Here is a 26,973-nt window from a genome sequence, read left to right on the forward strand (position 1 = left end):
CATGACAGAAACTAAGAGTCGGATGCTTAACTGACTGAGCCAGCCAGGAGCCCCTTTAATGGTACTTTCAAGAAAAAATTTTAGTGTGATAATATTATACTTCCATGTTTTTAAAGAAAGAATTGGTCAGTGAAAATAGTGAAAGACATATGCTCTAACAGTTAAGGAAGCAGTATACCAACACTCTCAGAAACCAGGAGAAATGGAACAGGCATTTCCCAAATCATTTTATTTCCAGCATAATCCAGACACCAAAACCTGACAAAAACAATATCCCTCATGAATACATATGCAAAAATCCTCTACAAAATATTAGCACGCAGAATCCATTAATACAAGAATAATACACATGACCAAGTAGAATTTATCCCAGAAATTTGAGATGTAACATTCAAAAAACAATCTAAGTTGTATCAACAGAATAAAGTACAAAAGCCCTATGATCATCCCAACAGATACAGAAAAATACGATAAAATAATTCTGAGCAAAGTAGAAAAGGAAGGCAACTTCCTTACCGGATACAGGGCATCTATGATAAATGTATAGCAGACGTAATATTTATACCCCGTCCTGGAAATGGTACTCTAGCAGATAGGATTACAGGAGGGGGTTAGATAGATTTCACAATTTAAAATACAAAGTCCTACATGTACGAGGGAGTTCTGAGGAGAAGTTAAGGAAAGTTAATTATAGCACACAGACAAAATTAAAAGTCAAATTTTTAGGCCACCACATTATCGATAAAAGATTCAGATCCTTAGCAGAGAAGCAGCATGTTTTTGACTCAGAAAAGGTACTCGGTGTAGGTTAATCTGGTCATTTCCAACAGAAAGCATCTATACACCCGAATGAATGCCCTTGCCATCCACTTGTAATCAAAGTGACCTACTTCTTCAATAAGCTCTTACCCCAGACCAAAAACTCCCTGGTTAAGCTTAAATAATTCCAGACTATACAAACGGCTAACTTCTGGGAGTCCATTCTATAATTCGATAGATGCAACTTTTTATCCAATTACCATATATTCACATTCCCTGCCAACTCCCAAACCAGAAGGAGGACACTACAGTAAAAGCCAAAGGAAGTAAGGATTCTTTCCAATCACTAATTTACCAGAAATAGAGGACCACTGCAGCTGATTCAGGGTCCTGTCCTCACTTACACTTGCTAACAAAGATTTAACCAACACAAACCCCAAATCTAATCTTTTAGGGTTTTTAACAGAAGCAGAAGGTGTGTATAAAAGGAAAGAAATCTTACTGACCATAACAATATAACAGCTAACAATATGTATTTTATAGATAACCATAGGGGCCCCTGGGTGGCTCAGTTGGTTAAGCATCTGACTTTGGCTCAGGTCATGATCTCAAAGCTTGTGAGTTCGAGCCCAGCATCAGGCTCTGTGCTGACAGCTCAGAGCCTGCTTCAGATTATGTGACTCCCCCTCTCTCTTCCCCTCCCCCACCTGCGTGCTCGCTCTAAAACATAAACATTAAAAAAATTAAAGATAACCATATGTAATAAAAATAATTACAAGCAAACATGTTCTAAATACTTTTCCATTGATTAACGGATTTAATCCTCACAACCATCTTAGAAGTAGATAACATATCTACATTTTACAGATGAGGAAATTATGGCATAAAACGTGTAGGAAACTTGCCCAATTTAGTAGCAAAGCCAGAATTCTAATCTTGGCAGCCTACCTGTACGCAGGCCTGCTCGTAACTACTCAGCCAGCCACGCTGCCTTTTAGTGCCTTAGATTCTCCGCAGTGTTTTTGGAGCCAGATACAGAATTCTCATTCTTTTTGAAGAGGTTTTATTTAAAAGCAACAACATAGTGACTCCCACACTCCCCACCGAAGAAAAACCGAGTTAATTCCAATACATTTCCAAAAAGGATGTCCAACACCAAAGGCCCTTCATTACATTATTTTTTCTCTTAAGAGTGTGACGATTATTCTAATTCCAGATAACGTCAAAATATGTTTCAGATGGAATTATGGGCCGTTTTTTCTCTTGCTAAACAAATTCATTCCCCAAGAGTGACACAGATAAAAAAAAAAAAAAAAGAAGTTAACAAAACTGAATGATTTTACACAAGAGTTACTGCTGGTATCATTAGTCACTATTTTTGTTTTAGTTTGAATTTAAAAACTTAAGCACTAGAGGAACACCAGGTGAATCAAAGTATCGTGCAGGGCACTTGCCTCTTTGAGGAACACTTCCATATCTTCTTGACTTTCAAATACAAAAGCTCTCAAGTCATTTGATGAAATATGATTTTCAATATATTTGGCATTTTTATTATCTTTCATATTGATCTGAACAAAATGAAAAGAAAATATAAGGTGATTTTCATGAAATCCAAACTCATTACAAGAACATTAGTTTTACTTAGATGCATTCAATCAGATTAAATTTACTTGAGAAAAAAATGAAAAACACTTTGTACTGAAGAGTCAACACTTTAACACCTTTAACTTAGTACCCAGAAACACCCAGTACATAGTAAAACAAGTCAAGACTTGAATGCGTACCTGAAGTTTATCACTCTGATACCATCTAAGAAATAACAATGTTCCTTTCTAGTCAACTCATTAAAAACCTCTGAACTAGGCTTAGATTGTAATCTAACAGTAAAAACATTTCTATGCCCACACTTTTGGTATTTTTCTTCTTGATCTTCAAGAGGAATTCATACTATACATGGCCATAACTGATCAGTTCACAAACACAATGGGAAAAACCAACTTGCTCTGAGTGAACGTTAACGGTGTTTCCAAGAGAAATCCTAGGCTTGTACCACTGGGGCATAAGCTTGAAGGTTCATTTTTAAAATACTAACAAATCAGGCACCTCTGAATGCAAAACAATGCTATGGAAAATATGAAAACTGGTCAAGAAAACAGAATGTTTCAAAAAGACTACACTATTACTCTGTGCAGATAAGTATGTTGAAAAGCAGAATACGAGATAAGGCTCTATAACAGAGGTGCATAAAAAGAGGCATCTATGGAATTTGGCGGCGAGGTAGATTACCGTCAGCCGATGGAAATCAGCTTTCTTGAAAAAATATTTATGAAAGAAAAGGTATGTACGCACTCCATATACGAAATACAGTATACCAGTTAAGAGCTAAAGCTCTGGGTCAGACAGATGTTGCTTCCATTCAGGTACAACTTAAACCTCTGAAAGTTTTCGTTTTTTATCAAAATGGGAATAGTAAAATAGTCTTTATCTCAGAAATAAATGTGGATTAAGACAGAATAAAAATTTAGTACAATGCTTGTCATATAAATGTTGGAAAATAGTACTATTTTAAACTATAAAATATCAGTTAGCATAAAAATGGGAAAATGGATACACAAGCAAGCAAAAAAATTAAAGCCGCATAAAATACCATCACCTGGCCATAAACACTAGAGCAAGTTAAGGTCTACGGTCTCATAGTACTTTTTGGTACCAAATTACTTCATTAGAAGGAACGGTACAAATGAAAGAAAACGTTAAGTGGGTGTTAGCTGTAACTTTTACAAAGGGTTAAAGTAACCCCAAAGTAACTACAGGGTCAGTCTAAGACTCAGCTCTCCTGATCGCTCTCCTGTATCAGAGACGCTGCTATGTCACATCTTCGGGTCTCCATCTTGTGGTCATTCATTCTCTGAAGAATTTCACTTGTTCATTTAGACGGTGATTCCCAAAAAAGCCACATGAGGGGGGTCATTTCTGTGCCTGGCCAGGGTGGAGTGACCAGGTCACACTTTGCTCCCCAGGTAGAATGCACACTGCAGTGCACTCAGCCTGGCCTCCTGACATCCTGAAGGAAGATTTCATCACGTCATCGGTTCTGCACCTTCCCTAGCTTCTGTGGTACAGAAGATACCTGGCAAAGTTCTTCAAGGCCACGTCTTCGCGATGCCGTAAAGACACAGAGGTAGGTAGTGGCGGCACAGCCCTCCAAGGTGATCTGGGGGTTGATGGCAGACTGGTGTTTCAGCTTTTTACTGCAGTCTGTCTTGGGGTGCCTGGGTAGCTCAGTCAGTTAAGTATCCGATTTCAGCGCAGGTCATGATCTCAGGGCTGGCAGGTTCAAGCCCTGGGTTGGGCTCTAACAGCTTAGAACTTGGAGACTGCTTCAGATTCTGTCCCCCCTCCCCCATTCAAGCTCCATCTCTGTCTGTCTCTAAAATTAGTTAACGTTAAAAAAACAATCTTTTTCTACATCCTATCTTATAACCTACTTTATAATTCATTACTGAGTCATAAATGTCCTTTTATACTGAGACCTAGAATGACGTTTTTAATGGCTGCATAGTATTCCACTCAACGGATGCAGAGTAGTTTGCGTGACCAAATAGTAGCTTTGGAAATTGTATTCTCTGCCCCACCATCACTGCGCTACTATAAACACTGCTGTGAGGAAAAGAACTACAAATAAACCTTTGCACACTTCTTCCATTGTAGACTGGAATGGTCGGAAATAACTTCTAGAAATGGACCGCTAGCTGACAAATTGCTGGACTACAATATTGGAGGGTCAGGTATGCGTGCGTGCTGGGGCGGGGCTGGGGGAGCAACACGGCTGGAAGAAGGCGGTAGGAACGGTGAAGCATGATTTCAGAAAGGATAAAAAAGCAGCGTTTACCTTTTTATCTCAAAATCCAAATGTAATTTGTAATGTAAATATATGCCTACTAGTAAGCCCTCTTGGCGACAGGCTACTGTGAGGAGATCGAATGATAGAAGGATGGCAAATTTACTAAAGTTGTGAGTTACAGTTTTGAGGTCGACATTTCAACAAAAGTCTGTTGATAATTATTTGCATTATAATTTGTTACGTTAAGGATCAAAATATTTTCTTATATTTTCTTTCAGTCCTTACCAGATTATTGTTTTGATTAATGTCTGCATCCAAAATAGATATTCCCTTCTTGACCTGGCAAAAATACTCTAATAATACATACCTGAGCAAGAAGAGAATACAGTATAATGCATATTAATTTTGCTAACATAATCTAAGATATGAAAAAAAGACAACTACATGAAATGATTTTAAATAAAGGATAACACAAACATGAATTACAGAAAATAGAAGTTTTCGTGAACCCTGCAAGGAGCTATCTAAAGTAAAAAAAAAAAAAAGAAAGAAAGAAAAGAAAACCCAGCCCAAACAATCCTTAAGTCCTTTTGGCTAAGTTTATCTTATACCTAGTATATCACTATCAAAGAATGTGGTGTTTACTTTCTTTACCCTTTCTATGGCCAAAATTATTATTTTTAATATTTTAGATGGAAATCGTCCTCGCCACTCCATGGCCACACTTCATTAAATGATTTCCTAAATACAGCTTACCAACTCTTCTTAATGACCCATGATAATCACCGAGAGCTAGCAAAGGGTTATCCTGGTCTCGTTCTCAGAATGCTCTAATAGACGCAGGGAACGCTCTCCTCTGTCTTCTCTCAGCTCCCTCGTATCAACATAGTTATTTACAACCGTTTCTAGCCCTTCGGCAGCATTTAATCTATTGCCTGGTATACGTTAAGGATAACAAAAGCCAGAAGGAACTAGCAAACCACAATTTTATACATGATTCCTCGTCAACAAGCTAGCAGTTTCATGCTTTTCCTATTATTGGTCAAAGGCCTTTTAGACCTTAGCATACCAGCTACCACAAGTCGGATAATGAAAAAGCATGGTGTTAATAAGACTAAGAATTCTTAAAACAACAAAAATCTATAACGATAGCAATCATCAAACTAACAGATGCTACAAAGACCAACAAAATGTCTTACCGTGAGCATTATTGGCTCACAGACTCTTTGCTTAAATTTGTCCCGGTTATTTCGTAGCCATAAAACAGCATCATATGTGTCACGGTATCTCTGTCTCAGCTTATCTTCCTTTTGATTCATAAGATTGTCAAATCGTACAATATTATCACCCACGCCTAAAAAAGGAAAACAGAATAATACAAAAGGGTATCTTAGATCTAAAAGTTAGCACGACTCAGCAAGTACCCAACACAGTGAGAAAGCAAAACCCTGGACAAATTATCAAATTTCCAAACTCCTGGGATAAAAAACAAAGACCTTTAAGCTCTCAAAAATAAATAGGCCGCATAAAAAAAAGATTAAGAAATCACTATATTTCCTAACACAAGGTGATTACAATAGGCCTTCAAATATCTACGAGAAAAATATTTTCAACCTAGAGTCAGATATACAACAAAACCAAATTAAAAACATTAAAAAAAAAATACCTTCAGTTCATGGTCCCCTTTTAATTTATTTTTGAGAAGAGAGAGACAGTGCGAGCAGGGAAGGGTCAGAGAGAAAGAGAGAGAGAGAGACAGAGAGACACAAACACACACAGAATCCAAAATAGGGTCCAGGCTCTGAGCTGTCAGGACACAGCCCAACGCGGGGCTCAAACCCATGAACCGCAAGATCATGACCTGAGCCGAAGCTGGACTCTTAACCGACTGAGCCACCCAGGTGCCCCTGAAGGTATTTTCATTAAATCCCAAATCTCTCTCTCTCTAGGAGGTTACCCAAAGATGTAGAACAGAGTAATGCGAGAAAAAGACATGGAAGAAGTTTTATCCAACACAGACAAGGATCTTTGACAAATCCCAGATGACAGAAACCCAAAACAATCCACTTGGATGGTAGGAGGTGGATGGGGGGCTCCAGAGCAAGAGAATGCCTATTTAAGGAGGCGGCACACCCAACACTGGGCTTGAACTCACAACCCTGAGATCCAGAGTCCCGTGCCCTACCAACTAGGCCAGCCAGACACCCCAATCGTTTTCTTAAGGAAATGCTATAGCGAATTTTTTTTGTTTTTAAGGTAAATTAAAACCTTTACAAAAACGACTGCAGCGCCTGGGTGGTTCAGTCAGTTAACCATCTGACTTCGGCTCAGATCAAGATTGTGTGGTTCGTGAATTCGAGCCCCAGAGCGGGCTTTCTGCTGTTAGCGCATAGCCCTGCACAGCCAGCCTGCTTTAGATCCTGTCTCCCTCCCTCTCTCTCAAAACTAAACATCAAGTGCACTAATCTGAGATAAGACAGCGGTTACCCAGTAGCAAAGCAAAGAATATAATACATATAGGTGATTAAGGCATCAATCTGAAAAACCCAACCTGAGATTCCTCAACAAGGGCAAGTGAGCAGTTGAAGCCCTGCTTCCAGGGGAAGAAGGAAGTCCATCAACAGACACAGATCTCCATTTTAGAAACATCTCTTCACCCTCCGTTTAACAAAACTTACTCTTTTTCTCCTTCTCCAGAGACTCCTTCTCTCCTCGCTTATCGAACACCTCGCCTTCGCATGATGCCTTTTCATCTTGAACTCGTCTCAGATCATTGGTAATGGCATCAATCTGGGGCTGAAGATTCTCACAGTTTTCCGCGGACTTCAGTTCATTCTGCAAGTCTTCGATCATCTTCCGAGTGTTACTGATCCTCCGCTGGCGGTCGTGTTCCTCATTCTGTTTTACCGTGAGAGCCTGCTGCAGCTCCTCAATCTAGGAAGACACAAGTCGGGTAGTACTGCTTCCGAAGGCTTCCGTAGCAGTACCGTTTTTATCATGCACACCAGCTAAGCACATGGGTGTTTTCTTCACTAAAAGGAATTCTGCTATGGACTGTCCTTCCTACCAGACCACCTGGCTTATCTTTATTTGTTCACTAATATATCCTAAGTACCCAGAGCACTGCTTAGCATACAGTCAGCACTCATTAAATATTTGCTAAATGAACGAAATATTTGTTAAGCCCATTAGCACATTTCTAAATACAGACAGGAGGTAAATACATACTGTATACCAGAAGACTGAAATTAAGACAGATTTTCAATTAAGCAGTAGTAACACATGATTATGACAATGCTACTCTTAATTTTAAACTGAATGTACTGTCTTAAAATTATTTACTACTATTACTTAAAATTATAGATTGACAATTAAAATCTCAAAATATTATGTTTAGAGCTGTTGACCTACATTCAGGGTAAATTACTTTAAAAAAAAAACATCATATAATCTGCCAGTGGATTTTTATCGAAACCATCTAAAGACTACCTATAGAGTTAAGATTTTAAGACACACATGCATGCATAAATCCTGTTTTACAAACACAGAAATTTTGTATTATAATACTTAAGGTTAACATATCACATAATTTGTTACTCTTACCTCCTCCCTAAAGTAGGAACATGTTCATTATAGAAAATACTTAAAACATATAAACTTATTAAAATGTAAATGCTTAAGGACATTATAGATGATTTTTATTATCTACTTATTGATATCTTTCTATAGAACCTACATGTTTTATTAAATGACACCACTAAAAACATGCTGAGAATAGTTTCTCCTTCCTCCCATGTCCCTGGCAAACAACCTTTGGGTATCTAACATTCTATGGATGTAATCCCTTTTGTCCTACTCCCTACTGTTGGACATTGGGGAATCAGTTTTTTCTTTCTAAAAATTTAACTTTGATAGTGTCGAGATAACAAACTGAAATATGCCCAAATCTCCTCTCCTATACCAAAACTGCAGACGACAGAAATATCTTAAAAAATTAAGCAGCCACACTCTTCAGCTGGAAATCCATAGAGTCCAAGGCAATGAGGTGCAGGTACAGAATTAAGAATCCTCAAACACATGAGGAAGTCGAGCTCCAGGAAAAAGGGACAAGAAATTCAGCAAACAAAACCTTTGCACTCCCAGCAAAACAGCCCCACCAAGCCACCCAAGTCACCAGATACTGAAGCAATCGGTGCTGAAAGGTTTGGGTCTGACCGAACGGGGAAGCAACGGATACCCCTGCCCTTCCAGCCACAGTTTCTGAACTCTCACTCCTGGGCCGCTCTCATCCAAGGGACTTCCACGCTAATCCTGGACTCAGGTTATAGCCCAGGCTCCCTAGGTCCAAGCCTCCTCGATCACCCATCATCTTCAATTTCCATGAACGGCTATTCCTGAAAGACACTTCTGGAGCCCTCTCCCAGGACTGCCCTTCTCCTGCCATAATCCTTCCGACCGCTTCAGGACTCAGACGTGCGGAGAGGGCGTTAATCCTCATGAATCCACACTGTACTGTACTATTTCTTCCCGTAACTGAGTCCCACTTAATTTCCCTTGAAGACCATGAGATCAGGCTTTACCACCCATTATCTCTGTTGCTGGGTTAACTACCTCCCTCAAAAAACCGTCCTCACTCCATTCACTGGTGACATCAGCTCCCCCATGCTTTCCTCCCTATCACTATGCCCATCACATATCAGAAAATCAATCTCTTTGGCCCTCGTGTTCCTGGACTTCAACCACCTTTTCCTAAACCCCTCCTAGGCCAGCTTCTCCTCCAGTTATACTTCAAATCATGTAAATCTCCAAAAATCATCCGCCTGAAAACCATGTCTACAATCCTTCTTCCAGTCCCCTGAGTTGCATTTTACTTACTGCAGTATTCAAACTATTCTTTGACCCCACAGGGTCCTGTAATGCAGAGACCCTGCTGTCTTTTCACAGTCCATCATCCCCTTCATTCCTTTTTTTAAAAATTTTTTTAATGTTTTATTTATTTTCGATACCGAGAGAGAGCATTAGAGGAGGAGGGGCACAGAGAGAAGGAGACACAGAACCGGAAGCAGGCTCCACGCTCTGAGCTAGCGGTCAGCACAGAGCCTGACATGGGGCTCGAACCCACGAACGTGAGATCTGCCCTGAGCCGAACTTGGAGGCTTAACTGACTGAGCCACCCAGGCGGCCCCCCCCCCCCCTTCATTCCTTTCTGTACCTCCTGAGTTCCACAACCCAGTACAGGGCACACTGCCAAGACCGCTTTCTCCTCCACCATCCCGATGTCACATCTGCCAGGAAGAAAGCGCGGGTTTAGTAGAGACTAACTACATACCTTCCAACTATCTGCATCTAAGCAGCAGAACTAATTGAAGAAACTCTCCAAAACCATGTCTCACTTTGAACTTACAGTGACAAAACTTAAATACAACTCAAAACTACCCGAAAAACCTACATTTCTCCAATCAATGTGTGCTCATCCTAAAATGAGTTCACATTTTGGCCTCCTCCTCCTTCAGTCCTTTCTTGCTGCAGGCCCTCTGCGCACTCAGCTAGGGACCTTGTCTCACACTTCGTTAGCAGCATGGTTAAAATTCACGCTTCAAAACCCATCACCCTGTCTCCATCTGTACTCACTCCATTTTATCTTGTACAAGCACAGTCCTTGGAGCTACCTACATCTAACCGAAGCCTGAAGCCTGATGAAGGACCATGTTTTTAAAAATTCCAAGCCATCAAAGTCAACTTTTATCACTGACAACTAGGAAATAACAATCATTTTGGAAAACAGCTTTTTAATTCCTTCACAAGTAAAATATATACCTATGATAGTCTACTCCTAGGAAACTACCAAAGAAAATGAAAGCAAATACTTATACAAAAACTTGTACAAGAAAACTCATGGCAGCTTTACTAGCAATAGCTCCAAACCAGAAACTACCTTAATGTCCATCAATAGGTGAAAAAATCAATTGTGGTCTCAAGAAAAGTGAAAAAGTACATTAAATAAAAATAATAACGCACTGTGTCAAGATCTGTGGACATACCGAAAGCAGTGATGAGAGGCAAGTTTACAGCATTAAGTTCATACACAGGAGGAGAAGTCTCAAATCAGTAATCTGAGATTCCACCTCAAGAACCCCGAAAAAAGCAAAATAAACCCACATTGAGCAGAAGAAAAGGAGATAATAAAGATATGAACAAATCAATATAATTAAAAAGAGAAATGAACAAATGTCAATATAATTAAAAAGAGAAAAACAGAATATCTATGAAACAAAGAGCTGGTTCTTTGCAAAAAACAAACAAACAAAAAAAACCATAAAATTAAACCTCTAGTAAGATTGCCTTCCCTCCACCAGAAGAGAAGACACAAATTAGCAATATCAGGAATGAAATAAATAGGAGTATCACTGTATCACTACTGACATCAAAGGATAGTAAGAAACTTTATGCACAAATTTGACAATTTAGACACAATGGATCAATTCCTCAAAAAACATTAACTACCACAATTCATTAATTACGAAAGTTTATTTGAATAGCTCTATTAAATTGAATTCACAATTTTAAAACTCCCTCAAAAAAATCATAAGGACCCAGAGTGTCATTTAAGAATTATTCAGAATGTTTAAAGAAGAATTAACACCAATTCTACACAATCTCTTCTATAAAAAAATAGAAAAGGAGAAACACTTCTGAATTAATTCTATAAAGCTAGGTGGTATTGACCCAAAAAACAGTTCAAAAAGAAAACTATAGAATATCCCTTCACAGACACAAAAATCCTTTGTCAGTCAATAGAACTCAACAATATGTAAAATTATATACCACAAGCAAGAAGGATTTTCAGGGATGTAAGGTTGATTTGATGGTAAAAAAAAAAAAAATCAATCAATCAAAATAATGCATCAGCGTTCAATGCTAAAGACGAACATGGCCACCATCATATCAATAAATGCCCCAAAAGAGCATTTAACAAAATCCAACACTCAACGATAAATATTCCCAGAAACACAGGAATAGAATGAAAAATTCCCAAACTTGATAAAAGAAAACAATCTATAAAACACCTACGGTAATATACTTGGTAATAAAAAACAAACTGCTTTCCTCTTGAGATCCCAAATGAGAGAAGGCTGTCCACTCTCGTCTTTCTTATTCAACACAGTGCTGGAAGTTCTAGCCAGGGCAAGAAGGCAAGAAAGGAAATAAAAGGCATACAAATCAGAAAAGAAAAAACTATCTCCATTTGTAGATGACATGATTGCCAATGCAGAGAATCCCAAGAACTCTCTTTTTTAAAAAGAAAAAGGTGAAGAAAACAACAGGCGAAATCTCACACAACACAGAGAACTTGTGCACTGCAAACTACACAACGGTCACGGGAGAAATCAAAGCTCTAAATAGATGGAGACATACCGTGCTCAAAGACTGGAAGACTCAACAAAGTAAATTTTCAACGAAGTAAAGTTTCAATTCTCCCCAAACTGATCTACTCTAATACAATTCTTATTAAAATCCCAGCTACATTTTTCTGTAGATATAGAAAAGATTTCGATGTCATCAGCAATGGCAAAATCAAACTGAAATCTTCTCCAAAAAAGCAATGCGAGCACCGACAAAAATTGTCAAAATTAACTTTTTTTTGAATTCTGTAATTTAATCAAAGGTTTATAATAACCCAGAGACTGTTTATTCAAGAAAAGTGCCTGAATCTCGGTAAAAAATAGCAAGACGTGTGGGATTTTAAACAAGCCCTATTTCCTTCCCCAGTTCCCAGGCAGCCCTGAAAATCAACAGCCCACAATCACAGTGAAATGAGCTACTTAATAGCCACTGTAGAGATCAGAACAAGGTTAGAAACTTTTTAAGTTCTCACTCTCAAACATGTGTCCTTACTCTGCTTGATGTGACTCCACCATAGCTGGAAGCCTTTTACCCTGAAGGCATTTGTCAAAAACAACCAGTGGCAATGTTTAACACCACAGTTCTATCAAGAAGAATAACCGTTGGCCAACAAGCTAACCAAAAAAGCCAACAAAGCTGGAGGAGAAGACATGCGCTGGAGACTCTGGAAGCTCCTGAGAATCTAGAAGGCGGTATGAGCAGGACAGCGTGCATGCCGAGGATCGTACACATTCTCCAGAAAGACTGGAGGAGATCCTAAACTCCTACAGAGGCTCTGGGCACTCAAAGAATGTTTCACCTTGAGGCTCCGTGCAAATAGGAAGTGAAGCCCAAAACAGAGCTGTAAACTAGCACTGGATATTGACCAAAGTTTGCAATAATTCAGGGAGCATTTACTGAATCTTGGTGCAAAGTAAAAAAAACTGCCCTGCTAGGTGCTGAAGGTGTGGCCCAAGATGCATGAAGAGACCCTCAACAGAGAAGGAACTATCTGACCAGCAGGCCAACCCAGCACAGACTTCAGTAGTCATGCACAACAAAAAATATAAATTTCAAAGAATCAGCTAGGAGAGTTAACCAAACCAACAGCAACAAAAGCCTGGGGAGGGAAGGGCAAATGATTTCAGTTGCTATATACTACTATTTAAACAGCCAGTTTCAACAAAAATTACAACACATTTAACAAAAACAAATTATAGGCCACAAACTGGAAAAATAGCAGTCAATAGAAAATATCTCTGGGGCGTCTGGGTGGATTAGTCAGATGGGCGTCTGACTTCAGTTCAGGAGGTCATGATCTCATGATCTGTGGGTTTGAGCCCCGCATCGGGCTCTGTGCTGACAGCTCGGAGCCTGGAGCCTGCTTCAGATTCTGTGTCTCCCTCTCTTTTTGCCTCTCCCCAACTGTGCTTTCTTTCTCTCAATAATAAATAAGTAAGCTTTAAAAAATTATTTAAAAAAAATATCCCTGAGGAAATCCAGAAATAGACTTACAAAATAAAGACTTTACAAATGCTTTTTTTAAAATGTTGAATGAAGAAAACCATGTCTAAGCTACTAAAGGAAACAATGTCTCACTGAATGAAGAGTTACTAATAGAGGAAAAAAGTATAAAAAAAAGAGCCAACTAGAAACTGTGAGGTTGAAAAGTACAGGAACTGAAACAAAGGGAACCTTGGGCTGCCTGGGTGGCTCAGTCGGCTGAGCGTCCGACTTCCACTCAGGTCATGGTCTCACGGTTCGTGGGGCTGACAGCTAGCTCAGAGCCTGGGGCCTGCTTCAGATTCTGTGTCTCCCTCTTTCTCTGATCCTCCACTGCTCACACTGTCTCTCTGTCTCTCTCTCTCTCAAAAATAAATAAGACTTTTTTAAAAAAAGGGAACCTGAAGTCAGCCACTTGAGATTATCCAGTTTGATGAAAAGAAAACAAATGAATAAAATGTGTATCAAAGTATACCATCATGTAGATCCAAACATGCAGAACAGGAAGGAGAGAAGACAAAGAGGCAGAATAAATATCTGAGGAAATTAAAAGCCCCAAACTTTCCAACTCTGACCTAAGACATTAATCTGCATATCCAAAAAGCTAAATAACTTCCCAGTAGGATAAACTGAAAAACATCATCATTAACTGTTGAAAGACACAACGTTGAAAGCATGAAAAAAGTAACTCATCAGGGACATGGGATCCCCACTAAGATTAACAGCTGACCACTTCCTCATCAGAAAACTGGGAAGGCAGGGGGATGTCATATTCAAAGTGCTGGGGGGGGGGGGTGGTACGGACAAGAATTCTGTATCCAGTAAAACTATCCTTCAGAAACAAAGGGGAATTTAAGACATTCCCAGATAAAGGTGAACTGAGAGAATGCATCACTAGCAGACCTACCCTACAAAAATTCCTAGGGGTGCCTGGGTGGCTCGGTCAGTTGTGTCCAACTTCAGCTCAGGTCATGATCTCACCGTTCATGGGTTCGAGCCCTGCGTGGGGCTCTGTACCAATAGCTCAGAGCCTGGAACCAGCTTCAGACTCTGTGTCTCCCTCTCTCTTTGCCCTTCCCCTACGCTACACTTTCTCTCTTTCTCAAAAATGAATAAATGTTAAAAAAAAATCTTTAAAAAAAAAGTCCTAAGGTAAGTCTTTCACGCCAAGATGACAGGACACTAGACAGTAACCTGAACCTATACAAAGAAATAAAGAGCATCAGCAAAGGTAACTACATGATTAATATTATAGCTGGTCTTATTCACTAGTTCCTGGTTCAGAGTTCTTAAAATCCCTGGAATTGCCTAAGTGACAGGGGTATCTTTTGTTATTGGCACATGAGCACCTATTGAATATGCCTGATTTTATGCTAATAAGATGATTCCTGGAAGGGCCCCTAGATCGCTTCAGAGTAGGGTCTGGTTGCTGGAAGAATCAGTCACATGATCAGAGGTTTGGAACTCTCACCCCACGCCCTGACCTCATGGAGGAGAAAATAACTGGAGATTGAGTTTATTGGCCAATGGCCAATAATTTATTCAACTATGTCTACATAATGAAACTTCAATAAAACCTCTTAAAGACAAGGTTCTGGAGCTTCTGGTTTGATGAACAGGTCAATATGCTGGCAAGATGAAGCACCTAAGAGAGGTGAATGAAAGCTCTAAACACTCCATTCCCCCCCATATCTTGTCCTGCGCATCTCTTCCTTTTGGCTGTTACTGAGCCGTATCCTTTATAATCAAAGGACACAGTTGTTAGGACACCTCTGGTTGGTTCAATTGCTAGAGCATGTGACTCTTGATCTTGGGGTTTTGAGTGCAAGCCACCCCACAGTGGGTACAGAAATTAATTAAAAATTCTTGGTGCACCTGGGCGGCTCAGACAGTTAAGCATCTGATTTCGGCTCAGGTCATGATCTCACCATTCATGAGTTCGAGCCCCGCATCAGGCTCTGCGATGACAGCTCACAGACTAGCACCTGCTTTGGATTCTCTGTCTCCCTCTCTGCCCCTCCCCGGCTCTCTCTCTCATAAACAAACATTAAAAAAATTTTTAATTAAAAAATTTAAAAAAATTGTTTCATCTTAAAAAACAACCCAAAAAACAAAAACTGGGAATTATTAAGTATAACATTTTCCTGAGCTCTGTGAGTCACTGTAGTGAATGCAGGACTTAACGGGGGGCTGTGGGAACCCCTGCATTTGTAGCCATGTCAAACAGAAGTAGAGGTAGCCTAGGCCCTGGGGCCTGGAGCCTTGAGACTGATAGGTGAAGGGCTGTCCTGGGACCGAGCCCTTACCTTGGAGAGTGTGCTCTAATTCCAGGTAGTCAGTATCCAAACTGAACTAAACGTAGGACATTTGGTTGGTGTCAGAGAATCAAACATTATTACAAAAACAAAACTGTATGAAAAAATAATTACAAACTGTGCTACTAGGCTTATAAGAATTAAAGGACAATTGGCAGGACAGTAACAGCACAAAGGAGGGAGAATGGAATGGACTTCTATAGGGGCCAAGTTTTGCACACTACTGCAATTAAGTTGGTAGTAACATAAATTAGATTACTATAAACTAAGATACCGTTATCCTAAAGACTGCCACAAAGAAAGTAGCTCAAAAAATACACAGGAAAGGAAAAAAGGAATTTAAATGGTACAACAGAAAATACTTATTAACATAAAGCAGTAATGGAGAACTAGAGGAACAAAAAAGTTCTAAGACACACTGGAAACAAATTATCGAAAATGCTGCCTTGCCAGTAATTACATCAAATGTAAATGGATTAAACACTCTCAATTAAATGCAGAAAGAGGCAAAATGGATACAGAAGATGGCTACCTAGGAGGATCCCAAGTTCACTTCCTTCCAAAGACACATCAAGGTAACAGTTACATCTATAAAACTAACCCTGAAACCAATCTGAAAGACAAGCAAGAGACATCTTTCACAGTCTACTGAAAAGAGAAGGCTACAGAGAAAATTATAAGAAGGGGCCCCTGGGTGGCTTAGTTGGTTAAGCATCCAACTTTGGCTCAGGTCATGATCTCATGGTTCATGAGTTCGAGTCCCCTAACTGGGCTCTCTGCTGTCAGCACAAAGCTGGCTTCTGATCCTGTCTCTCTCCTTCTCTGCCTCTCCCCCCACTCACGCACATTTGCAAGCTATCTCTCTCAAAAATCAATGAACATTTAAGAAAAAAAAAAAAAAGGACAGGAAGGGAGACACTACTGGGAAGTAAAGCCCTGGAGGAAGTAACCACAAATGGCAAGCACCCTACAAGCACTGAGAAGTGAGCGGATCAGACTCCACACCAGCCAATCCTGGCACCGAGGCCATAACATGTGGCTTTAAAAGTGAACAGAATTTGGGGAGCCTGGGTGGCTCAGTGGGTTAAGCGTCTGACTTCGGCTCAGGTCACAATCTCGCAGTTTGTGGGTTTGAGCCCCACATCGGACTCTGTGCTGACAGCTCAGAGCCTGGAGCCTGCTTCAGATTCTGTCGCCCTCTCTTTCTGACCCTCACACCTGCTCACTTGCATGCGTGCACACACTCTCTCTCAAAAAAATAAACATTAAGAAAAAAATCAGCAGAATTTAACTCTGAAAGAGCCAGAGGGCAATAGAAAATTCAGTCCGTGCCCTTAAAGAGCCAGCGTAACAAAACACGCTGCTCCAGCCAGCACAGTAGCAGTCGGGTAAGCACCTGGGGTATAAGCGAAGAATTTACTGACTAATCTCAGAATGCCTATCGAAGGGGCAGGGAGGGATCTTCAAAAGATCTCTCCCAGGATCAAAAGTGCTGGCGGGTGGCGGAGAGGCCGCTGCTCCTCCATTTCCTCAGCTCAGGGAACCGGAGCCAGCACCAGCGCTCCCGTCTACCTTGTAGCATCCTGTGCTCCATCCAAGCACGCCCCTGCGGACCAGCCCATCCAAACCACTGCTCCTAACCCACCACACGCTGCACAGGCCCCGGAGTTACCGCACCACTCCAAACTGACTGCGGCCCAGGGGGGACATAACCCCCCACACCACCGGCACATCCGGCGCATCAGCAGTTCCAGCAGCCCAGACTCTCAGCTGGCTGTGCAGGGAGCAAGCTACCCCCTTTGATGCCCCTCCAACTATGGCCTCGAGGCTAACTGCAGACACCTAGGCTGCCAGCAAGTCCTGCCCCCCAACAAGCCTGAGGCAACCTCAGGCCTCAGCACGGGTGCAGGGACCAAACCCCGCCTCGTGCACCCACACCAAGTGTCCGGGGTCACTGCAGCCAGCGAGGCTGAAGGCGAGAGAGGCTCAGCCACAGAGCGGGGCATACGCAGCCCACACAGAGGGCACTCCTGGAAGCACTGCACCAGGGGGTGCCATGACTTTCAAGACTAGGAGATGTAGCTGATTTACCTAATACATAGAAACAAACACAGAGTTAGACAAAATGAGACAGTGACATGTCCCAAATGAACGAACAAGACAAAAATCACAAAGTTAAATGAAATGGAGATAAGCAACATGCCTAAAAAAGATCTCGGGGGCACCGGGTGGCCCAGCTGGTTAAACAACTCTAGGCTTTGGCTCAGGCCATGATCTCATTGTTCACAAGATCGAGCCTGGCATGGGCTCTGTGCTGAAAGCATGGAGTCTGCATAGGACTCTCTCTCTCTGCCCCTCTTCTGCTTGCTTGCTTTCTCTCTCACAAAATAAAGAACTCAACTTAAAAAAAACTCAAAACAAAGGTCACAAAAATTGGGACTTCAGAAAACAGATGATCTCAGTGAGAACTTCAATAAAGAATATATACAACCAGATCAGAAGAATTTAATAACTAAAATAAAAAATATACTAAAAGAATCAACAGATTAAAGGACTTATCAATGATCTGGTAGGGTAATGGGAAAGCAATCAAGTTGACTATCAAAAAAAAATTAATAGTAATAATAATAAATGAGAGTAGGTTAAGGGAAGTCAGAGACATCATCAAGTATAACATTCATATTATGGGGATCCCAGAAAGAGAAGAGAGAGTGGGGCGCCTAGTGGCTCAGTCGGTTGGGCATCTGACTTTGGCTCAGGTCATGATCTTGTAGTCCGTGGGTTTGAGCCCCACGTGGGCTTTGTACTGACGGCTTTGAGCCTGGAGGCTGCTTCAGATTCTCCGTCTCCCTGTCTCTGCATCTTCCTGACTTGTGCTCAGTCTCTGTCTCTCTCTCAAAAATAAGTAAACATATAAAAAAAATAAAAATAAATAAAAAAGAAAGAGAAGAGAGAAAAAAGGGGACAGAAAACTTATTTAAAAAAATACTTTCTGAAAAATTTCCTAATCTGGGGAAGTCTAGACATCCAAGTCTAGAACACTGAGAGCCCTTAACAAGATAAACCCAAGGAGGACCACACCAAGATACATAATAATTAAAATGCCAAAAAGTAATGACAAACAAAATTTTTGTAGAGGCAAGAGAATAGTTAAATACAAGAGAATCCCCCTAAGGCTATCAGCTGATTTTTCAGCAGAAACTGTGCCTGCCAAAAGCAAGGATCACTGATATATTCAAAGTGCTGATAAGAAAAAAGTCACAACCAAGAATACTCTACCCAGCAAGGTTATCATTTAGAAAAGGGGAAAGATAGATGAGTTTTTCAGACCAACAAAAGTTAAATGAGTTCTCACTAAATTTAAAGGAAATTCTTTTAGTTGAAAGAAAAGGCCATTACTAGAAGAAAATAATAAAAGGAAAAAAGTCTCATAGGTAAAAACAAAAAATATATACTAAATATAGTAGATTAATCATTGATAGTATGGAGGTTAAAATACAAAACTAGTAGGGAGAGAGCACCAAGATGGCGGAGAAGTAGGGAGCTCTGTGGTCTCCACCCGCCTGCAATTATCAAACTAAGAAGGACCAAGGCCACTATATTCTGATCTTCAAGAATGGAAGGTGCACACACAGAATCCTTATAGATGACAGCCTCATGGATGCCTGAGTGAGGGCCGCGCTGAACTGCCCTGTAGAGCACGCACAGATCTGCAGTGGAGAGTGGTGGAGAGCCGCAGGGAAGAGAAAGAGACTGAAAGCGCTCACAGAGCAGACGCTGGAGAGGGAGAGACCTCGGCCTGGGACTGAGAGGCACACCATCCCATACATATAGCCGCTGGGCGCAGGGAGACAGATTCGTCCCCCTCGGCGGGCTGGTTCTCCCCTGGGCCCGGCGGCTTGGCGACTCCAGGCGGAGCCAGGGAAAAGCTGGCCCCCCAGTCGCCTTACTCAATCTCGGCTAGGAATAGGAAGCCACCCGCCTGCAGGAAGACATTTCATTTCATTTCATCTGGGGCAACAGATGTTAACAAATGTTAAAGTGCACGGACTAGGATTTGGAAGAGTGGCGGAGCTTAGGTGGGGGAAAGAAAACTTGGCCCGATCGTGGCACAGGGAGATGGGACTTATAAAAGTGTTTTCAACGTGTGATCTGACAAGAGCTTGGGGGCACCGCCATTCTTCTTCCTGCAACCACTAAGGCGGGGCCTCGAGAATAACCTACCTGACCTACCTACACCAAACCACGCCCAACCATGCTGGAGAGCTTTTTTCTTTTTTCCTTAATCTTTTTTCTCTTTTCTTTTTCCCTTGCTTCTTCTCCCCTCCCCTCCCCGGAGTCTGGGAAAGACCAACATTTATCCCTCCACAGGTTTTATGCTCTCAGACTTTCCTTTGTCCTTTCTTCCCTCCTCTTCTTTTCTCTCTTCTTTTCCTTTCTTTTCTTATTTTCTTTCCCCTGTTGGTTTGCTTATTTGATTTCTCTGTGCATTGGCGTGCTTTTGTTCCCTGTGTGCTTGTCTGTCTGTTGTTCTTTTCAGGGCTACCTCAAGAAAAAAGCCAAAGTACACATAGTGGATGGAGAGCCCCAAATACCACTGAGCAGGGAAATAAAATAATCAAAGGCACAACAAGAGAAACTGAGAGACACCATTAAAAGAACACTTCTGAAACGACAGGCCCTGGACAGTCAATGGACCTCCTTTAATAGGGTAATATTAACTGTGCACAGTGCATAACAAGCTTTAAAAACTGACAAGAAACAGAAAGCTAGCCAAAATGACGAAATGAAATAACATTCCTCTAAAGAAATTCCAGGAAGAAATCACAGCCACAGAACTGCTCAAAACAGACATAAACAACATAACTGAACAAGAATTTAGAACAACTCTCATAAAATTAATTGCTGGCTTGAAAAAACCATCAGAGAAGCTACTGATACACCGACTAGGGACCATCAAAATAGCTGTGACGAGTTAAAAGGCTATAAATGCAGTACATAATAAAATGGAGGCAGCCACTGCACAGACTGAAGAGGCAGAGAGGAGAATAGGTGAATTAGCAAAAGAGGAAGCCAAGAAAAAGAGAGAAATTGATACAGGAGCAGGAAAGGAGAATTTGAGACCTGAGTGATACAAACAGAACAATATCTGTATCATATGAATTCCTGAAGACGAAGAAGAAAGAAAAAAGGTCCCGAAGGGGTGCTAGATCAATTTATAGCCGAGAACTTCCCAAATCTAGGGAAGGAAAGCCATGGAAATTCAAGAGGCATATCGAACTCCCCTAAGACGTAACTTAATCGACCTTCAACATGACATATCATAGTGAAACTGGCAAAATATAAAGACAAAGAGAATTCTGAAAGCAGCTAGGAATAAAAGGGCCCTAACATACAAAGGGAAACCTAACAGAGTGGTTACAGACCTATCTACTGAAACTTGGCAGGCCAGGAAGGAATGGCAGGAAATCTTCAATGTGATGAATGGGAAAAATATGCGACCAAGAATCATTTATCCAGCGAGCCTGTCATTCAAAATAAGAGAGAGAAAGGTTTTCCCAAATAAATAAAAATTGAGAGAATTCATCATCACCAAACCAGCTCTACAAGAAATCCCAAGAGGGACTCTATGAGGAAAACATAGGAAGGAACATAAGGTACTAGAGACATTACTACAAACATGAACTCTACAGGGAACACAATGAATCTAAACCCACTTTTCAATACTAACACTGAATGTAAATGGAATGAATGCTCCAAACAACACAGGGTAGCAGAATGGATAAAAAGCCAAAAGCCATCCATTTGCTGTCTACAAGAGACTCACCTTAGACCTGAAGATACCTTCAGATTGAAAGTAAGGGAATGTAAAAAAAAAAAAAAAAAAAAGAAAAGAAAGTAAGGGGATGGAGAAATATCTATCATGTGACTGGACACCAAAAGAAAGCCAGAGTAGCCATACTTCTATCAGACAAACTGGACTTTAAAGTAAAGGCAGTAACAAAAGATGAAGAAGGACATTATATAATAATTACAGGGTCTCTCCATCAAGAAGAGCTAACAATTATGAACATCTATGCAATGAATTCAGAAGCACCCACATACATAAAACAACTAATTACAAAAAAAACAAACTTATTGATAAGAATGTGCTTACTACAGATTTTAAAACTCCACTTACAGGAATGGATATGTCAACCAGACAGAAAACCACTAAAGAAACAATGGAACAGACGGAATTAATAGATATATTTAGAACTCTGCACCCTGAAGCTAGGGAATTCACCTTCTTCTCGAGTTCACATGGCACATTCTCCAAGACAGACCACATACTGGGTCATAAACCAGCCCTCCATAAATACAAAAGAATTGAGATCATACCATGCACACTTTTGGGTCACAATGCTATGAAACTTGAAATCAATCACAGGAAAAAGTCTGGAAAATCTCCAAAAATGTGGAGGTTAAAAACCACCCTACTAAAGAATGAATGGGCCAATCAGACAATTAGAGAAGAAACTTAAAAATATATGGAAACAAATGAAAATGAAACCACAACAATCCAAACTCTCTGGGACGCAGTAAAGGCAGTCCTACGAGGAAAGCATACTGCAATCCAGGCCTATTCAACAAACTAGAAAAAGCCCAAATTCAATATCTAACCGCACACCTAAGGAAACTAGAAGAGGAGCAGCAAGAGCACCACAAACCCAGCAGAAGAGAAACAATAAAGATCAAGGCAGAAATAAACAATATAGAATCAAAACAAAAACAAAAACAATTGAACAGATCAATGAAACCAAGATTTGGTTTTTAAAAAAAATAAGCAAAATCGATAAACTTCTAGCCAGGCTCCTCAAAAAGAAAAGAGAGAAAACCCAAACAGACAAAATCATGAATGAAAATGGATCTAATACAACAGATCCCTCAGAAATACAAGCAATCATCAGAGATTACTATGAAAAATTATACACCAACAAACTGGACAACACAGAAGAAATGAACAAATTCCTAAAGGCACATGCACTACCAAAATTCAAACGGGAAGAGACAGAAAATCTGAACAGACTCATAACCAGTGAAGAAATCGAATCAGTTATCAAAAATCTCCCAATGAACAAGAACCCAGGGCCAGATGGCTTCCCAGGGGAATTCTACCAGACATTTAAAGCAGAATTGACACCCATCCTTCTCAAGCTATTCCAAAAAATAGAAATAAAAGGAAAACTTCCAAACTCATTCTATGAAGCCAGCATCACTTTGATTCCCAAACCAGACGGAGACCCAACAACAAAAAAAGAACTACAGGCCAATATCCTTAATGAATACAGATGCAAAATACTCACCAAGACACTTGCAAATCGAATTCAACAGCATATAAAAAGAATTATCCATCATGATCAAGTGGGATTCATTCCTGGGTTACAGGGCTGGTTCAATATTTGCAAATCCATCAATGTGATACATCACGTTAACAAAAGAAAAGATAAAAACCGTATGATCCTGTCGATAGACGTAGAAAAAGCATTTGACAAAATACAGCATCCCTTAATAAAAATCCTTGAGAAAGTCAGGATAGAAGGAACCTACTTAAACATTATAAAAGCAATTTATGAAAAGCTCAAAGCTAATATCGTCCTCAATGGGGAAAAACAGAGCTTTCCCCGAGATCAGGAACATGACAGGGATGTCCACTCTCACCACTGTTGTTTACATACTGCTGGAAGTCCTAGCATCAGCAATCAGACAACAAAAGGAAATAAAAGGCATCAGCATTGGCAAAGAAGAAATCAAACTTTCACTTTTCGCATGATACTCTACATGGAAAACCCAACCCACTCCACCAGAAGCCTTCTAGAACTGATCAGTGAATTCAGCAAAGTCGCAGGGTACAAAATCAACTTACAGAAATAGCTTGTATTTTTATATACCAATAATGAAGCAACAGAAAGAGAAATCAAGAAACTGATCCCATTCACAATTGCACAAAAAATCATAAAATACCTAAGAATAAATCTAACCAAAGATGTAAAAGACTTGTATGATGAAAACTATAGAAAGCTTATGAAAGAAATTCCAAGAAATGGAAAAATATTCTGTGCTCAGGGATTGGAAGAATAAACATTGTTAAAATGTCATTACTACCCAAAGCAATCTACACATTCAATGCAATACTCATTAAATTGCACCAGCATTCTTCTCAAAGCTAGAAAAAACTATCCTCAAATTCATATGGAACCACATAAAAACCCGAATAGCCAAAGTAATACTGAAGAAGAAAACCAAAATGGGAGGCATCACAATCCCTGACATTAGCCTCTACTACAAAGCTGTCATCATCAAGACAGTATGGTATTGGCACAAAAACAGACACATAGACCAATGGAATAGAATAGAGAGCCCAGAACTGGACCCACAAATGTATGGCCAATTAATCTTTGACAAAGCAGGAAAGAGTATCCAATGGAAAAAAGACAGCCTCTTTAACAGGTGGTGCTAGGAGAACTGGACAGCAACAGGGAGAAGATGAAACTAGACCAGGGGCGCCTGGGTGGCTCAGTCAGTTAGTCCTCTGACTTCGGCTCAGGTCAGATCTCACTTCGTGGGTTCGAGCCCCGCATCAGGCTCTGTACTGACACCTAGCTCAGAGCTCAGAGCCTGGAGCTGCTTCCGGTTCGGTCTCCTTCTCTCTCTGCCTCACCCCCTCTCACGCTCTGTCTCTCTCTGTATCAAAAATAAATAAAACATTAAAAAAAATTAAAAAAAAAAAAAGAAACTAGACCAACTTCTTACACCATATACAAAAAAAACTCAAAATGGATGAAGGACCTGAATGTGAGACAGAAACCATCAAAACCCTAGAGGAAAAAGCAGGAAAAAGCCTCCTTGACCTCAATCGCAGCAATTTCCTACTCGACACATCCCAAAGGCAAGGGAATCAAGAACAAAAATGAACTATTGGGACCTCATCAAGATAAAAAGCTTCTGCACTGCAAAGGAAACAGTAAAAAAAAAACCTAATAGGCAAAGGATAGAATGGGAAAAGATCGTTGCAAATGTCGTATCGGATAAAGGGCTAGTATCCAAAATATACAAGGAACTCACCAAACTCCACACCCAAAAAATGAATAATCCAGTGAAGAAATGGACAGAAGACATGAGTATACACTTCTCCAAAGAGGACATCCAGATGGCCAACAGACACATGAAACGATGCTCAGTGTCACTCATCATCAGGGAAATACAAATCAAAACCACACTGAGATACCACCTCACACGGGTCAGAGTGGCTGAAATGAACAAATCAAAAGACTATAGATTGTGGTGAGGATGTGGAGAAACGGGCACCCTCCTACACTGTTGATGAGAATTTAAACTGGTACACCCGCTCTGGAATACAGTGTGGAGGTTCCTCAAAAAACTATCAATGGATCTCCCTTATGACCCAGCAATAGCATTGCTAGGGATCTACCCAAGGGATACAGAAGTGCTGATGCATAGGGGCACATGTACTCAATGTTCATAACGGCACTTTCAACAATAGCCAAAACATGTAAAGAGCATAAATGTCCATCACCTGATGAATGGATCAAGAAGATGTGGTATATATACACAACAGAATACTACATGGCAATGAGAAAGAATGAAATCTGGCCATTTGTAGCAAAGTGGATGGACCTCGAGGGTGTCATTCTAAGCTAAATAAGTCAGGCAGAGAAGGACAGATACCATATGTTTTCACTCTAGGTCTAACAGGAGAAACCTAACAAGGGACCATGGGAAGGGGAAAAGAGGGGGAAAGAAAGTTAGAGAGAGGGAGGGAGGCAAATCATGAGAGACTCTTTAATACTGAAAACAAACTGAGGGCTGAAGAGGGAGGAGGAAAGGGGATGGGGGGTTATGGTCATGGAGGGGGGCACTTGTGGGGAAGAACACTGGGTGTTATATGGAACCAACTTGGCAATCAACTATTAATTTAAAAAAAAGTAATAAAATCAATTACGCCTGCAAAAATTATTCAAGGGATACCAAAATCAAAAGTTGTAAAGTATGGCATCATATACATAAAATGTGAAGTGGGGACAAAAACGTAGTGATTTTAGAACGTATCTGGACTTAAGGAACCATCAACTTAAAACAGACTGCTACAAACATATGATGTTACAAACAAACCCAGTGGTAATCACAAATCAAAAACCTAAAATATATACACACAAAACCCAGGAAGGAATACAAGCATAACACTAAAGAAAGCTTTCAACCAGAAGATAAGAGAACAAGAGAAGAAGAAATGAAAATTACAAAAAGAACCAAAAAATAATAAACAAAATGGCAAGAAGTGCATACTTATCAATAATTACTTCAGATGTAAATGGATTAAATGTGCCAGTCAACAGACACAGGATGACTAAATGGATTAAAAACAACAACAACAAAACCCATGTATGTGCTGCCTTCCAGACTCACCTCAGACCTCAAGACACCTACAGACCAAAGTGAAGGGAACTAAGACAGTGAAGAAAGAATCCAAAGGCAGCACAAATGAAAGACCATACTTACAGAATGGAAGAATTAATATTGGTAAACAATTACAGAAAGAATGCAATTCCCATGAAAATATCAAGAGTATTTTTTCAGAGAACTAGAACAAATAATCCTAAACTTTGTATGGAAACACAAACAATCTTGAAGAGGCAAAGAAAATTTGAGAGAAAGCAAAGCTGAAGGTATCTCAATCCCAGAAAAAGATATTCAGAACAAAACAAAGCAGAACAACAAAAGCAAAGGTAGCAGTATGTATAACATACAAAGGAGACTTTAAAACAAATACTAAAGCAAGAGACAAAGAAGCACTACACACTGATAGAGAGGTCAGTCCAGCAAGAAGAGATAATTGTAAACATCTATGCAACCAACAAAAGAGCACCTAAATACATAAAGTAAATATAACAAAGCAATAGTGTAGAGGACTTTAACACCCCATCAATGGATAAGATCATCCAAACCAAAAACAAAACAAAACAAAACCCAACATAGAAACAGTAGCTTTGATCAACACTTAACCAGATGGATCTAACAGATGTATTGTACAATACATTCCATCTAAAAACAGAATACACATTCTTTCCAAATGCACATGGAACATTCTCCAGAATAGATCACACTGGG

General features: G+C 40.2%; 1 protein-coding gene across 4 annotated transcripts in view; it reads right to left on the reverse strand.

Moving 5' to 3' along the window:
- Positions 1-26,973, reverse strand: part of SMC5 (structural maintenance of chromosomes 5) — a 90,682-nt gene that overhangs the window by 32,803 nt on the left and 30,906 nt on the right. For all 4 annotated transcript variants that reach the window (XM_029919777.1, XM_029919776.1, XM_029919775.1 and 1 more), the window contains exons 9-11: positions 7,282-7,537; positions 5,803-5,957; positions 2,214-2,327 (exon numbers count right to left, since the gene is read on the reverse strand). In XM_029919777.1, coding sequence (XP_029775637.1) covers positions 2,214-2,327; positions 5,803-5,957; positions 7,282-7,537 — 525 coding nt within the window. The remainder of the gene's footprint in view (positions 1-2,213; positions 2,328-5,802; positions 5,958-7,281; positions 7,538-26,973) is intronic.

This window comes from Suricata suricatta, chromosome 13 (genome assembly GCF_006229205.1).
Source record: "Suricata suricatta isolate VVHF042 chromosome 13, meerkat_22Aug2017_6uvM2_HiC, whole genome shotgun sequence".
Taxonomy (NCBI): domain Eukaryota; kingdom Metazoa; phylum Chordata; class Mammalia; order Carnivora; family Herpestidae; genus Suricata; species Suricata suricatta.